This window comes from Onychostoma macrolepis, chromosome 05 (genome assembly GCF_012432095.1).
Source record: "Onychostoma macrolepis isolate SWU-2019 chromosome 05, ASM1243209v1, whole genome shotgun sequence".
NCBI lineage: Eukaryota > Metazoa > Chordata > Actinopteri > Cypriniformes > Cyprinidae > Onychostoma > Onychostoma macrolepis.
This window is the reverse complement of record NC_081159.1, coordinates 30,403,446-30,417,073: the sequence shown is the minus strand read 5'-3', so window position 1 is coordinate 30,417,073 and position 13,628 is coordinate 30,403,446. Positions and strand designations below refer to the sequence as shown.

At 38.2% G+C, this 13,628-nt stretch overlaps 1 protein-coding gene across 1 annotated transcript; it reads right to left on the bottom strand.

The window, feature by feature from the left end:
- Nucleotides 1-2,442: 2,442 nt before the first annotated feature.
- Nucleotides 2,443-4,987, bottom strand: LOC131540562 (uncharacterized). Its single transcript, XM_058775576.1, has 2 exons — nucleotides 2,813-4,987; nucleotides 2,443-2,591 (listed from the first exon to the last, which is right to left on the bottom strand). The coding sequence occupies exon 1, from the start codon at nucleotides 4,925-4,927 to the stop codon at nucleotides 2,957-2,959; it is 1,971 nt and encodes a 656-aa protein (XP_058631559.1). The 5' UTR covers nucleotides 4,928-4,987; the 3' UTR covers nucleotides 2,443-2,591; nucleotides 2,813-2,956.
- Between the last annotated feature and the right edge of the window lie 8,641 nt (nucleotides 4,988-13,628).

The following is a 13,628-nucleotide window of genomic DNA, read 5'->3' as shown; positions in this document are numbered from 1 at the left end:
TTAGTGATAAACTGCTGGCTGTCATACCCGTGCAAGTATGCATTTAAGTGTTTACTTTTTAATCAACCTTTTTAATAATTACGTAATTTGAGTAAATATGCATCAAGCATGCAAGAAATAGAGAATGGACTTATTAGACTGAAGATGCAATGTACTGTAACACTTACCAGTAATGACATCTTTCAGCTGCAGTTTGTGGAAAGCTGTTTTGCCATTGATGCCACGCCAGTTAAGTTGTTTGCCAAGGGAGTTGGTAATACAGTGCCCCATAACCCGCCAAACGCTATCCTTAACATCAACTCCTCCAATGAAGCTCAATGCAGTAATCTAAAAAAGATCATTTAAAAAACATGGATAAATGTTTTATATAAACACTACTCACAGTTACCTAATTCAGAATAAAATAAAAAAAATACATTATATCACTTCACGCTTAGTTGGCATTTAGAACAAGTCTCTTTGTTGGATACTTGCTTTCTTAACCTGTTATCTACTGTAGGACTGTCACTCTATCACTGATGCAGTTCCATATTCAACTGACAACATGAAGTTGCAGTGTCCTTGAGGTTTAAACACAAGATTTTACACTATAGTAAAACAAAACAAAAATGCTGCAAGTCTAATACCGCAATGATCCCCAGTTTAAAATATCAATTTTAGTTTTCCATGGTCCAATAAAGTGGAATATTAATATATTGTCTGATTAAAGTTTAGTCAAACTGAATATATGTCAGAGTAGTTTATGCAATATGCTGGTGAGGCAAAGTGTTAGTTACCATTTTTTTTGAGGTCAGCCTCTTCCCTCAGACGTTTTTCCAGAGCCAGCAGGGAGGTAAGATCTTTCAGTGGCAGTAAGTCTCTGTCGATGGGATCCTGCCCATGAGCAGGTTCGCCCATTTTCTGCATGTTCATCAGAATGACTTTGAGTTGATCCATCATCATTTCCTGATTTGTAAGAATTCTATGCAGAAGAGCTAAAAATAAAGACAAACATGTGATTTACGTAATTTTGACAGATAATAAATTGTATTTACCTGTGAAAACAAATCTAGAAAGAGACATGAGTATTTATTTAATAAATCACTTAAAGTAACTGTTCCTGACTGTTGTGCTTCAGAATTTCCCATAGACCGACTGGGTTCGGGGCTTTTTTCAGCACGCCGGGGCTCAGGACTTGTCACAGAGTGTCTGGGCTCAGGACTTGTCATATGCTTTGGGGTTTCAAGCTTTTGAACCCTTCTCTTTATTGCAGACTCAATTGCAAAGTTTGGTCCTGTTATCTTTGGGGCTGGAGGCAACAATCCTTTTTGTTTGACCAAATCTTCGTCGTCGCTCTCAAAGTGAATGTTTGGTCTTGTCAGGGGGCACAGAAAATAAAATCAAAATTTATTTTAATCAATTTCACAGATCAGTCTCAGTCTAGTCTGGTAGTGTCTCAAATTTCTGCTGTTCCTGTTCCTCCCTGCCTGCCCTGTTTCTCGCTTCTGTCACCACTATCTCCTAGTTGCCCAACTGTTTCTCTTAAGGATCGTCAATGCTTTGTGTTCCTGCCCTTATCTGCCCAGCTGTACGCTTTTTTTAAATTTAAGCTTGTATTTAAGGCCAATGTCCAGGGTTTCCCTAAGCATATATAACAAGCATATTACCCCCCAACCAGTCTAAACATTTGCAGAAATGTTAATGCACTAACAAATCTAAGATCAGATTCAATCTCTTTTAGTAGTGACACAATGTCATCATGGTCAGAGTTTGAGGCCGAACATGTAATAATGTTAGTCGAACGATTTGGGAAAATAATCTAAATGTGTTTTTATTTTTATTTTATTTTATTTACTTTTTTACTAATAATGCGATTTAATATACTAGATTTTAAGCTCTTTATCTTCTGTATTATTCAACAAAGACAAGCAATAAATCATTGTATTATGGCTGGGAACTGGGAATCTTTAGTCACCTCATGATCATGATTGAGTCACCTCAAAAAATGTTTTTGATGGAATTACATACTGTATGTATTTATAAGAACTTTTTTAATAAAATAATTACACTTTAAAAAATAAGTTTTACACTTTAAATTACACTTTTAAATTGTAGCTTATATAAACAAATATAGCTTCAAAAGTAAATATTAAAGAGGAACAAAACATATTACAAGCAATAAACACCATTTTTATGCCTACAGCAATAGTAGTAGAATGGCAGTTTAATACTTACAGCCTTTTTCGCTTTTTCTTTGGAATGTCATCCACATCTTCTTCCTCTGCTGTTTGAAGGTCAGTTTGTGTTTCCGCTTGAGGAAGTTTTAGACGAGCAGCTTTGTAGGTTGCTGTAAAGAAATATCATTAGATTTTTTTTCAAACTAGTGAAGCCTATTGGTAAATAATAATATGTGATATGCATACCAGCTTTATATAAAATTCGAACACAATATGCGTCCACGTGTGTCCAGGTTGCTCCTCACTTCGTATGGCCTTTACTAATTCATCACGTCTGTATTGAGCTGGCCATTGACATATTTCCTTTTCAACCCAAAGTGCTGGTACCACTTCAACTTCTTGGGTTTCTAGAAACTCTACAATGTAAAACATGACCTAGAACAGAAAGAGGCATAAAGTAACTAACATTAAGAGTATGCACTTATAACTTTTGCACTTTTTTAATTTAAACAAATGAACATAATTAGAAGTCATTTTTTTATGATAATCATAATAAGGGCTTTAAAGGGTGAATGATGGTTTAAGTGCACATAAATGTCCTTATTAACACATGTTTCAGAACCAAGTTATTAGAAGTATAAATATGGTATACACACCTACTGAAATAACCCAAGGCAGGCTGGACTCTGTCACTGCTGTCTAAATGCCAATCTGCACATAAATTAATTCAATTTGAAAAAGATTGGACTATCTAAAATTCAGATTTAAAGACTACCAAAACACCACGCTATGAATGACATTTAGGATGGGTCTGCATGAAGAAGTGGAATGACAACAAATCCAACCTCCAAAGGCAACCGGACGCACTTCTGCATATTGGTATCTAATGTTAAGCACATCAGCTTTGGTGACAGATCTGACACAAAACAAATTCCCAAATCTGTGGACTCAATGGGATAATCAAAGAACTTTGCAATGTGTCTATATTCTTTGCAGACAATATATTCCTCACCTTCAAAGACAATTATATTCTGAACCAATAGTATCTTATTGTTCATCTTTATACATCTGTCCCTCTCTGATGTGTTGATGACAACCTCATCTATCGACAGTTCCTTAAATTGGGAGACCGCTCCTGTGAATCCTTCTGGAACAGGTCCATCTGAGTGCAGCATTTTCATTTTTTTGTGAGCTTTCCGGGTTTCCTCATCATTTAAACTTGTTGAATCAAGTTCTGAAATTCTGCGTATAACTTGCTGCAGTGGTGAGCTAGGTTTTCTAACCATTCCTTTAATTTTTTTTAAGTAGTTTTCAAAAGGAAACCCTGAAATTAAATCTAAGTGGCCATGCACCTTCACATCATCACTGAGATGAGTCAGACCATGTATGTTGTACACTAAAAAACAATGACCATAGAGTTCCCCAAAATGCTTAACAAATGATCTAAGTAGTGTGTTTGCAAAGTCATTTAACAGCAAACAATATGTTGGACTTGCCAAGATATATATGCCCACAGACAACAACATAAAATTTTGGTAAACCTCAGTAGTCAGCACATCCCTCAAAACTACTGGACCAGTGTAAAGTAAGAACTGCCTAAGTTCTGTTGCTTTCCATCGTAACCTTTCATCAAGTGCCCTTGGTCTTCTAGCAAATTCAGAGGGTATGTAACTCTTGAGAGCAAGCAGTTTGCCAGAAATGATAGACACTTGCCTGGATGAAATACGGTAACTCAACTTGCCGCGAGTTCCCATCCACAAATCAAGCAGACGACGCACCACGCCTAAGCACACTAAATGCATATAGTCATGTGGAAATCCACTAACCATGGGAACAGATGTTTCACAAAATGGGGAATGTTGTACATGGTGGTCTTCATCCTCTGCATTTGAAAAAGAAACATCGGTTCTTACCCTAGAATTAAGTTCTGGGAATGTCATGCGATTATTAATGTAAATGCCAGACTGTACACATTTATCACAGCCACTGTATCCATTGTGTGACTTAATACCCTTAATAAAAGCCCTCGCAGGAGCATCACAGATTACCGAGCACACAGTCAAGAAGAAGGTCTTTCCATTAACAACAAAACCAGTGCTCAAGGATTTCAACTCACAGACCAGATCCTTCAGATATTCTGACAAGGACTGAGGCTTCGATTTCCCACAGTAAAGAGCAATCAGCACAGGTTTTCTACTGTAAGCCTGGAGCATTCCTAAAATTGGCCAGAACTGTACACCTGAACTTTTAAAAATTGGAAGACCATCCATGTTTAATTGCAATTTGAAGCTGTGATGATTCCGGACAACTGATGTAAGCTTCTGAAATATGTGGCTGAACATTTTCTGTATACCAAAGTAATGGAATGATCCACTCGCCAAGGAAACAACACTATGTTGAGTCTGTGTTTTGAGTAATGTTCTTGCATCTTTTGGCAAAGATGGGTGATGGACTTTCAGTATCGACAAAAGGGCAGACAAAGCAATCAATGAAATGCGAAAATGTGTTGCCCAGTCTCTCAAACATCCCGCTAAATCTTTAGTAATATCAAGGCTATCCTCGTCACTTGCTGATTCACTTTCCCCATCACTTTCTGATCTACAGATTGGTGGCAAAACAAAGCTTGAAGTAACTACTTCATTTTCAACACTATGCTCTTCATTAGTACAATCCATATCCTCATCATTCAAAGATTTCATAAACTGGGTGACTCTTTTAACAGCCCTTTTCCTTAAATTGCTGCGAGTGATATTCCACTTTTCTCTCTCCATGACACAGTAATTACACCTACAATTACATGAAGTACAGTAACCAGGTGCGCTGAAAAAACAAACAAACAAACTTTTTCCTTGATACTTTTTTATTTTGTACCACATGAAATGTATCAGCAGCTTACCTTAATGGGGACAGTGAACTCTAAACCGTAGGCTATTTTATTCCCACCAGCAGTTTTCTGTAGCAAATCACATTGACATGTGTTATTAAGGTGAAAGACATCCTGACTCAAAACATTAAATGAAAAAGAAAAAAAAAGCAGGCAAACTAATTTTAAAATTACTATACTAAAAATGTGAAATACATAGAGTAATAATACCTGAACCAACTTGCTCAATAATATCTATTAGGCTATTGTTACTTTGTAATCATCTCATAAAAGCTTGTAAGAAAAAGCATGTAGTAATTTGTGCATTATTGCTAGTTAACGAAAAATGCTGTCACAAAGTAATAAAACTAGTGCAGTTACTGCAGTATTACTGTATGCCCAAAGTATAAACATGAATGAAAAATTACACTATAGGCTATTATATATACATTTTTCATTGTTGTGCCAAAATAAGAGTTAAATACTTTCACCGTGCAGAACTGACTGAAGGTTGGCAAGATCGGAGCAACATGAGCAAATATTGGCGGGCCGTTCAATCGATACTTGTTCATTTCGCATTCGATAACCATAATAGATCTATCTTAAGAGTTAAACTGCCAAAATAATGTTACTTCGAAATTAGAAGTTATTCCATTAACTCACACAACATAGATATAACGAAGCAATCGCTAAGAAAATATAAATGTATCGATCTTACCTTGATTGTTTGCAGTATTCGTCCTCCTCCAGCTGACAATGCTCTGACCTTTTGCTTTCGAGCGCCTTTTTCGCGCTTTACGGCTACGTTTAAATTTAAAGGGCCGAGTCAGTTTGATTTTTATTTTATTTTCAAAGACAACTTCAAATGCAGTAAATATTTTGTTATAAACAAAATAGAGATCTTATCTCAAATAAATAAGTAAGCTGAAGAAAAAATGGGACAATTTTTTCATGAATGCAGGGGCTGAAAAGTTAATTATCAAAATAATATTTTCTCACAAGAGCTTCTGCTGATTTGTCGTTCATTTAATCGTATTTCATCAATTATAATGTCAGTTAAAATTACATATTTTTTATCTTTAAGAAAGATTATTTATAGCCTCTCAAGTCTCACGCATTGGCCGTGAGACACACGCAGTTCAACCAGTTCACACGCTGTACGCCACACCGTGTATTTCTCACGCTGAGAAGGCAATGCCAACCAAGCTGTCCTGCAAGCTTTATATGTAACGTTGTGTACGAGGCGCAGGCACACAAAGTGAAGTTTCCTGCTGCCAGCGCGTATAGGCAACATTCGTTCGTTACTAGGTAACCAACAACATCGCGTGATGGAGATAGGTTTGGAGATAGGTTTGAACAAAACCAAAACTAGAAACAGGTTTGCTCTGGACGGAACACTGTCATCCATTATGACAGTGAAAATGTCTGGCATCGAGACAGTGCTTCAAGTGGGAGCCCCCTACCCCTGTTATCAAGGCATCAAAATGTGCAACAAACACTTACAACACAAAACACATTTCATAAGCTGGAGTGTGTACTTGAGCAATTAGTTATATTTTAGTAATTTTTGTATATTTGTAATTTTGAAATATAACATTAAAGAGTATATTTGATGTGATGAATTGCTCTGTCATTTATCAGATTTACCAATTGTTATAATTTTAATTTGTGCTGGTTAATTATGAACAATGGGTAAAATTGGGGGGCGGGGCTCCATTAGGGCTCCTCCCCTAACTGCATGTGATCTCACTCCAAGATTTTGATAAAACTTGAGAACCCTGAATGTAATCAAATTAAATGTTTATTTATTTATTTATTTAAAATGTTTATTTCATTTTAAAATATTACAATTTTTTATATTTTCAATATTTTAATATTTCAATTTGATTATTTTTTAATAATTTGAATATTTTAAGGTTGTTTCAAATATTACCCTTTGTGGGTCACTTGAGACACATAGGAACAGTGAATCACAACCTTTTTGATGTCTCCTTATAGTCCTATTCTCCACAACAAATCCAGTTATAAAAATAGCCAAATAATAAGAAATATCTTGATTGACTAATTTGTCATAATTTTAACTCATCTTGAGGCCCCATTGGAAGTTTATCCGTCTGCTCTAGAAGTTAGGCCTATATGACACTGCTAGCAAGATAAGCAAGGTTTCACCGAGTAGGCTACAACATGTTCCTGGCTCAACATCTTTATTGATCCTGGAACAGCATTCATATCGACCAATTAGAAATTGAAGTTTGAAGTTATGCCAAGTTTAGGCTTTCAACCATGCTTCTAGATCAGTGTTATTATAATTTCCCTCTGATTGTAGGGTTAGGGTGAGTGTTAGGACTATTTTTATGGACAGGAATGATGTTCCAAGATCAACAAAAATATTGATACAGGGACATGTACTTGGCAAAATCATTGTGCCCAAAGCTTTGCACAAACAGCAACTAAAGTATCTTCTTGCACATCCCAAAACCATAAAAAAAACTCTTCATAAGTTTGAACTTGGACACTTGAACTTTTGAGACAATCTACCTACAAAACTTATGTCAGCAATAGCAAATATGTCATAGATATAAGTACATGTAGCCTCACATCCAGCCTAAGGCCATGTGTCCACCAAAGCGTTTTTAGCCAGCCGAAAATGCTAGGCAATCTGCTGAAAACGCCTAGCTGTGGGCGATTGAAAGTGTTTTGGCAGTGCAGCATTTTTGTTGTTGTTTTATTTTTAAATTTTTTTTGTTGAGACGCTTTATTGCTATACAGAATATCTGTAGCAGTTTACTTGTAACTGATTTCGCTGATAATTTGTATAATACTAATAATGTTTATATAGCACGGATGTCATATTGTATAGACACGTATGTTCGGAAACCAGAAATATTATTTTTCCATCTACTCTGCTATTTGATGTTGTACAGAAAGAATGTTGTGACAGTTGGTCGGTGTGGTATTTTTCCCGCCCCTTCTTCATTGTGATTGGACGGTCTGGTAGAAAGTGACAGTGATGAGCATTTTAACCAAAGTTTAACATTCTTTAACTCTCGCCGATCTATAAAAAGAGTGTTCAGAGCTTTATAGCCAGAAAAATGCATGGCGTTTTAAAAACGTGGCACTCCCATTGAAAACAATTGAAAAAACACACCAGTCGCGTGAGAAAAACAACAACAAAAAAAACCGCATTGGTGGACACAACACACAGCCTGCTGTGTCTGCTGCATCTATACCAAAAAATATTGTAAAATTTTTTTTAAGGCAGGTTCAAAGTCTGTCCTTTCTAAGCTAAATTAGCCATTGTCAGAAGTGTTGCATCTAAGCCAGAAATGGACTTACCACGTAGGTTTAAATTTTGGGGGGGCATATTTGGAATGTGGGCCAAGTTAGACTTACACCCTGATTAGCCAATGCTGACTGTGCCGCATATTTTCCAAATGTGGCCCAAATTGTTATGAATTATATGGGCCATATTTGCCATGTCATATGGGTGGCACTTTCGGCTCACACCTGAGGCAGTGCCACTGTACCATATCTTTGCCAAAACTGGCCCAAATACATTTTGAGATAACTGTGCCTCATTTGCAGCGTTATATGTGGGCCACTTTTGGCTCACATCCAGATGAGCCAGTGGTCACTGAGCCATATCTTTGCCAAACCTGGCCCAGATGTGTTTTAAGATAACTGGGCCACATTTGCAACATTATATGTGGGCCACTTTTGGCTCACATCCAGATGAGCCAGTGCCACTGTGCCATATCTTTGCCAAACCTGGCCCAGATTTGTTTTAAGATAACTGGGCCACATTTTCAGGATTATATGTGGGCCACTTTTGGCTCTCACCCAGATGAGCCAGTGGTCACTGAGCCATACCTTTGCCAAACCTGGCCCAGATGTGTAATAAGATAATTGGGCCACATTTTCAGGATTATATGTGGGCCACTTTTGGCTCACATCCAGATGAGCCAGTTGTCACTCAGCCATATATTTGCCAAACCTGGCCCAGGTGTGTTTTGAGATAACTGGGCCACATTTGCAATATTATATGTGGGCCACTTTTGGCTTGCATCCAGATGAGCCAGTGGTCACTGAGCCATATCTTTGCCAAACCTGGCCCAGATGTGTTTTAAGATAACTGGGCCACATTTGCAACATTATATGTGGGCCACTTTTGGCTTACATCCAGATGAGCCAGTGGTCACTGAGCCATATCTTTGCCAAACCTGGCCCAGATATGTTTTGAGATAACTGGGCCACATTTGCATAAATATATGTGGGCCACTTTTGGCTAACATCCAGATGAGCCAGTGGTCACTTAGCCATATCTTTGCCAAACCTGGCCCAGATGTGTTTTAAGATAACTGGGCCACATTTTCAGGATTATATGTGGGCCACTTTTGGCTCACATCCAGATGAGCCAGTGGTCACTGAGCCATATCTTTGCCAAACCTGGCCCAGATTTGTTTTAAGATAACTGGGCCACATTTTCAGGATTATATGTGGGCCACTTTTGGCTCTCACCCAGATGAGCCAGTGGTCACTGAGCCATACCTTTGCCAAACCTGGCCCAGATGTGTTTTGAGATAACTGGGCCACATTTTCAGGATTATATGTGGGCCACTTTTGGCTCACATCCAGATGAGCCAGTGATCACTATGCCATATATTTGCCAAAACTGGCCAAGATATGTTTTAAGATAACTGGGCCATATTTGCATAAATATATGTGGGCCACTTTTGGCTCACATCCAGATGAGCCAGTGGTCACTTAGCCATATCTTTGCCAAACCTGGACCAGATGTGTTTTAAGATAACTGGGCCACATTTGCAACATTATATGTGGGCCACTTTTGGCTCACATCCAGATGAGCCAGTGCCACTGTGCCATATCTTTGCCAAACCTGGCCCAGATTTGTTTTAAGATAACTGGGCCACATTTTCAGGATTATATGTGGGCCACTTTTGGCTCTCACCCAGATGAGCCAGTGGTCACTGAGCCATACCTTTGCCAAACCTGGCCCAGATGTGTTTTGAGATAACTGGGCCACATTCTCAGGATTATATGTGGGCCACTTTTGGCTCACATCCAGATGAGCCAGTGATCACTATGCCATATATTTGCCAAAACTGGCCCAGATATGTTTTAAGATAACTGGGCCATATTTGCATAAATATATGTGGGCCACTTTTGGCTCACATCCAGATGAGCCAGTGGTCACTGAGCTATATCTTTGCCAAACCTGGCCCAGATATGTTTTGAGATAACTGGGCCACATTTGCAACATTATATGTGGGCCACTTTTGGCTTACATCCAGATGAGCCAGTGGTCACTGAGCTATATCTTTGCCAAACCTGGCCCAGATGTGTTTTAAGATAACTGGGCCACATTTTCAGGATTATATGTGGGCCACTTTTGGCTCACATCCAGGTGAGCCAGTGGTCACTTAGACATATCTTTGCCAAACCTGGCCCAGATGTGTTTTAAGATAACTGGGCCACATTTGCTGAAACATATGTGGGCCATATTTGGTTTACATCCAGATTAGTCATTGTCAATTGTGCCACGTTTTTGCCATAGGTGGCCCACATTTGGTTTGTCATATTTGGGCCATGTTTATTATCTATCATATGGGCCACATTAGGCTCAGATTCAGATTACACATTGCCATAAGTGCCACATCTTTGCCTAAAATGGCCCAGATGTGATTTACATTTTTTGGGCCATATTTGCCATTTTACATGTGGGCCACTTCAGGCTCAGACACATTTGGTCCGGGCCACAAGAAGGCCACCAGTGCCGCATCATTGCCTGAAGTGGCCCACATCCGTCTGCTATCTGGGAAACTAGTCATTCTGTGCTTTTGAAGCTCTAACATAACTTTTTGCTCTGCAAAAAAAGCTATAACACATGAAAATCTGTCTTCTGTTTTGCAAATAACATTTAATTTCATGAGAAAGAAACATCTTTCATGTACTTGAGCTTTACTCTTAAAATTGCATTAAACTACTTTCTCTAACTGAGAAAGAAGCTTTTCAGCATCTGTGGCCTTGCATTTTTTTCATTTGCTTAGTTGCACTAACACCAGTGTTGGGTGTAATGCGTTACTAAGTAACTAATTAAATTACTTATCCACTGAAAAAGTAAAGTAAGCGATTACTGTTCATTTTTAGGTAATTTAATTACAGTTACTTATAAAGTACTTGAGTTCTAAAATCAATATTGAATTTGAAATCTAAATTTACCGTCTAAAGATAAAATTTAATGCAGCGTCTTTATCCCTCTGCGTGCCAACGTGTTCACTTTCAGTTTTTCCTGATTCACAGAGAAACCTCAAATAGTCAGATACAGATAAGACTAAAATCAATCGAATCTAAAAAGGGCCTACATAAAAGTAGATAAAATTGTGTACACTGACAATAACAACAAAACATTGTGCTTTTGCTAAATAAACAAAACAAACAGGGTGCACTTGCTGCCGTCTAGGTCTCCGTGAGCACCCACTTCGAATGTTGTCACTCGATTGAATGGGCGTTATCAGTGGTTATCAGCTCATCGATATGGGCCAGAAGAGGGCTACTGTGCCTACTGGAGGGCTGAGGAGGCTGTTATCATCAGTCCACATGGTTAATCCCCGCACGCATGTATGAAGGTGAAGTTACCACTGGAGTACCAGCAGGGGCGATCGTTTCCCCAATGCCAACAACTGCACACGGACCAAAGACCAGCGAAATAGCGTATTAAAAGATGGAACACATATACAGGTACCGTCTGGTAAAATACTCCATTGTTCTGTGTTCATGAGTGAAGATATACCAACTTACCATGTTTTTACCACAGTAACTTTTTTACAGTATACTATTTGTAAAGCACAGTTACCACAACGCTTTCTATGCCTTTAATATGTTTTTGTGAAGTAATTGTAATTCAATATTTTTTTTCTGTCTTGCAGTTACGTCAGATCACTTACTCCAGCAACTCTTTCAAGAAGCCATCTCTTGTAAAGGTTCTCTCTCTCTCTCTATCTCTCTCAGCTTTTCCTTTCCTATTTTTTTAATTAATTTTAACTGTAATCATTAATTCATTTTGCTCTCTCTCTTTCTGTGGTTTATCATTTTTAAAACTCAGAATCAAATTTTGACCAGTTCTTTCAGAAAGCTGCTGGAATTAACAGGGAACTTGAACTCGAAGCTCTTGAACCACGACCCTGTAGCGAATTAGCTTAAAAGGGAATTGTATATAAATAATTACAATTAATTATGATTAATTACAATTATTTATATCGGCTGACAATGATAACTGTAGCAGAATTAAATTGCCATCAACTGATCTAGTCGTCCAGCGACCATTCAGTGTAAGTTCACATCAACTCTAAGAAAGGATATTTTCGTGACCACAGAAAATACTTTCTTAAGTATTAATGCATTAGAGCATGTAGCAAGGGTCAAAATCGTAAAGGGACGTTAATTTGCAAGGCAGAACCAGAAACTCATGTAATTTGTGCACACAACTTTTATTAACTAAACGCTAACACACATATAACTAATCTAACAAACAACAAACATACATACACTCACGCGTATATACAAAAGGGGAGCTAAAGTGGATGAAAGAAGCCATTAAAGAAAACAGAATGCAGTTATGGTAAGAGTCAGTTAACCACCTGAGTAAAACCATCAGCGCCGTTCATAACGGAGTCTATAACTTATACTAAATCTCTGTTTAGTTTAGTTAGATGTACCATACTTGCACTTCCACGTGTGTCTGGAATTCAGTCTCGGAGGAAAAGTCTTGGTTTCAAGTCTTGGACTCGCGATCACGTTCTTCCGGGCTGAAGAGTGATGAATTCCAAAGAGGTTATTCTTGTTCTGAGGTCCGTGTAGCTTTGGTTGAATGGTAGGTCAAGGCCGCAAAGCCTGGCGCAAAACTTAAGTGTCCCGAAGAGTTCTAGCTCACATCCTTTTAGAATCTAACAGAACCGCAAGACTGAGATATGTTGGAGCCCACCGGGCACGCCGGCTCAGGCTCTCCACACGGGCAGCAGTCCTGAGAGTTGGCAGAAGAGAGTGCGCAGAAGAAGCGCGAGAAGAAACATGCGTGGAGCTGTGTGTGAGCTCTTTAAAGTCTGCAAAGAGTCACACCTCTCAGGATGGGCTTGACCAATGAGAAAGGCTGAATTTCCAAGCGGGAGTTTGGAAATACTGGGGGCTTTATGGCCCTTTGTCTGAGAGCATGGTAATTTGCAAAGGGGTTGGATTAATAGTTGTTATACAAACCATTAAAGATTCTTAGGACATTAATATGTTGCATAGGTATCAACATGTAATATTCACTCTCACATAGATCATCCGAAGACGAATTGATAGAGACCAAACATGTTATAGTTAGAGTGATATTAACTAGTGATCTATTATAAGCATGCATAAAACGGTATACAATACACAAAAACATATACAAGAACAGTAATAATATACACAATGACCTAATGATATGTGTGCTCATTCAAAGAAAGGGTTTTCTATGAATTAATTCGAGAAAGAGTCCATTTTATGGCATAATGTCCTTTTCCTATATGAAGTGAGTGTTGCTCGGCCATTTGCATTCCTTTGAGCAA

Excerpts from the sequence above, each read along its gene's own strand:
- LOC131540562 (XM_058775576.1), bottom strand. The coding sequence starts at position 4,927 with ATGGAGAGAGAAAAGTGGAATATCACTCGCAGCAATTTAAGGAAAAGG.